The following is a 2,881-nucleotide window of genomic DNA, read 5'->3' as shown; positions in this document are numbered from 1 at the left end:
GAGAATAGAGACAGGGGGGGGGGAGAGGGAGAGAGACAACCGGACCAGCAGAGATGTGTGTGTGCCTCTTATGTAATTTTGGACCTACATAACATCAAGCTTTGTGTTTGTTGTGTAGGTGCTGGAGCTGATCTGTACCAGAGAGTCTGGCGCCGTGTTCGAGGCCGGCGGTCTGAACTGCGTGCTGAGCTTCATCCGAGACAGCGGCCATCTTGTTCACAAAGACACGCTGCACTCGGCCATGGCCGTCGTGTCCCGACTCTGCAGCAAGATGGAGCCGCAGGACTCGTCTCTGGAGACCTGCGTCGAGTCTCTGTCCAGCCTCCTCAAACACGAAGACCACCAGGTAACCCGCCAGCCCACTCTGTGTGTTTTTGATCCGGATCGATGTACCTATTCATGGATTCACAAGCCAATAATGTTATTATTAAAATTATTAATATGAAAGAGTTTGATATTGCATTAGTCAAAAAATGCAGCATGAAGAGGAAAAAAAGTCTCACTGGACTATAAGTCACTTTTTTTTTTTTTTTAATTCACAAAATCCAAGACCAGACATTTAGCACACAGAACAGGCTGAGTACGGTGGGTGTCTGCTATGTTAACACATTAACAGTTATTCAACCAAACAATAGCACACCGAACAAGTACCAGGGCGTGGAGACGTAACTGCTCTGCTGACAAGCCTCTCCCATCTGTAGACTCATAAAAACATGTCAAATTATATATATATATTTTATGAATAAGTCGCACCTAACTAAAAGTCGCAGGATCAGCCAAACTATGATAAAAAGTGACTTATAGACCTGAAAATACGGTAGTTTGTTCTTAATTTAAATGGCTGGAAGAGCTCTTTTTGAGTTGATATGAACGTAACTGATTGTGTTTATTGTGCTTATTTCTTGTCTCGTATTGATCGCAGGCCCCTGAATCAAATCCAGATTCTATCGTTAGACTTGATATGTTTAAGAGTTGATATATAATAACAAATCGTAATAAAACTTGTGATAGTGTTTGAATTAAGGCATTAAGAGCAATTTCCAAAATATGTTTTTTTATTCTTCTTTTTAATCAACTTTACCATGGGTGTGTAAACTAATGCAAGCCACTGTATGTGCTCTCATAAACCACACACACACACACACACACACACACACACACACACACACACACACACACACACACACACACACTCTCACTCTCCTGTACTGCAGACATACAAGAGATGAATGCACATGTCAACACAAAAAAAGACACACTAACAAAAACATGTGGTTCACACTGCTAGTGTTTTTCTCAGCCGAGCTGACGACTCGTCTCTCTGTCCTCCAGGTATCAGACGGCGCTCTGCGCTGCTTCGCCTCGTTAGCCGACAGGTTCACCCGCCGCGGCGTGGACCCCGCACCTTTAGCCAAACACGGGCTGACGGAGGAGCTGCTGTCCCGCATGGCGGCCGCCGGCGGCACCGTGTCTGGCCCAGCCTCTTCCTGTAAACCCGGGCGAACCTCCACGGGCGCCGCCCCCTCGGCGCCGGACTCCAAACTGAGCAACCAGGTGTCGACCATCGTGAGCCTGCTGTCCACGCTGTGCAGAGGGTCGCCGCTCGTCACTCACGTAGGTCAACACGCGTCAAACGCCAAAGACACGCACACACACGTAGGTCAACACGCGTCAAACGCCAAAGACACGCACACACACGTAGGTCAACACGCGTCAAACGCCAAAGACACAGACACGCACACACACGTAGGTCAACACGCGTCAAACGCCAAAGACACAGAGGAGACAAGAAGATTAAGATTGCATCACTCAAAGGAAATGGGCTAGTTGTTCTCTTAATCTGGATTGGAAGTTTCCCTAAAAATCCCAAGATGACATCCTTAAATGTCTTATGTCCTCAACTCAAAGACATTAGGGTCATCTGGGGATAGTTTCCTGTCCCCAGATGAGAGGAGAGACTAGAAAACATTCACATTTAACAAGTTGACATCACACAAGTTTACCTGTTTATCATAAAAAATAACTGACTATTCTCAAAATAGAGAGACAGACACACACACACACACACACACACACACAGTCTATCTATCTATCATCTATCTATCTATCATCTATCTATCATCTATCTATCTATCTATCTATCTATCTATCTGTATATAAACCGACAGACAGAGTAAACACAGTTTTAAATGTTGACAGTGGTCTGATATGCTCTCGTCCCCGTCTCTCCTGTCTTCAGGACCTTCTGCGTTCGGCGCTGCCCGACTCGATGGAGTCCGCCCTGGGCGGAGACGAGCGCTGCGTGCTGGACACCATGCGCCTGGTGGACCTGCTGCTCGTGCTCCTGTTCGAGGGACGCAAGGCGCTGCCCAAGTCCACGGCGGGGTCGACGGGTCGGATCCCCGGCCTGCGGCGCCTCGACAGCTCGGGGGAGAGGTCCCACCGCCAGCTCATCGACTGCATCCGCAGCAAGGACACGGACGCTCTGATCGACGCCATCGACACCGGAGGTAAGAACGCAGACACCGAACACACCTGCGAACAATCTGTGTGTTTTCATGGTAACGGACCGGCTACATTGAAGCGTCTGCGCTGTGGAAATCGGTCGCTGCTCGTCACACGCGTAGGTCAACCCGCGTCAAAGACCAAAAACACAGGGAACAAGAAGAATTGCATTTCTTTTTTTCTTCTTTTTTTACTCAAAGGAAATGGATTGTCGTTGTGTCTCAAAAATGTGGATCCGAGATTCCCTAAATTCCCAAGATGATGTACACAACCCAAAGATATTCAGTTTCCTATACCTGACTCATTTCTGGTTCTCAAAATAGGCACACACACACGCGCGCACACACACACACACACACACACACACACACGGTTG

The 2,881-nt window shown here is 47.8% G+C and overlaps 1 protein-coding gene across 1 annotated transcript; it reads left to right on the top strand.

The window, feature by feature from the left end:
• Window positions 1-102: 102 nt before the first annotated feature.
• Window positions 103-2,510, top strand: LOC117941173 (E3 ubiquitin-protein ligase HECTD1-like; the record flags this gene model as incomplete). Its single annotated transcript, XM_034866262.1, has 3 exons — window positions 103-346; window positions 1,333-1,614; window positions 2,240-2,510. Coding segments are annotated over exons 1-3 (658 nt in total), but the record flags the coding sequence as incomplete, so codon positions are not given.
• Between the last annotated feature and the right edge of the window lie 371 nt (window positions 2,511-2,881).

This window comes from Etheostoma cragini, unplaced genomic scaffold, assembly GCF_013103735.1.
Source record: "Etheostoma cragini isolate CJK2018 unplaced genomic scaffold, CSU_Ecrag_1.0 ScbMSFa_4522, whole genome shotgun sequence".
Taxonomy (NCBI): Eukaryota; Metazoa; Chordata; class Actinopteri; order Perciformes; family Percidae; genus Etheostoma; species Etheostoma cragini.
Note: the sequence above shows the minus strand (reverse complement) of the source record. Positions and strands in the feature narration are given on the sequence as shown.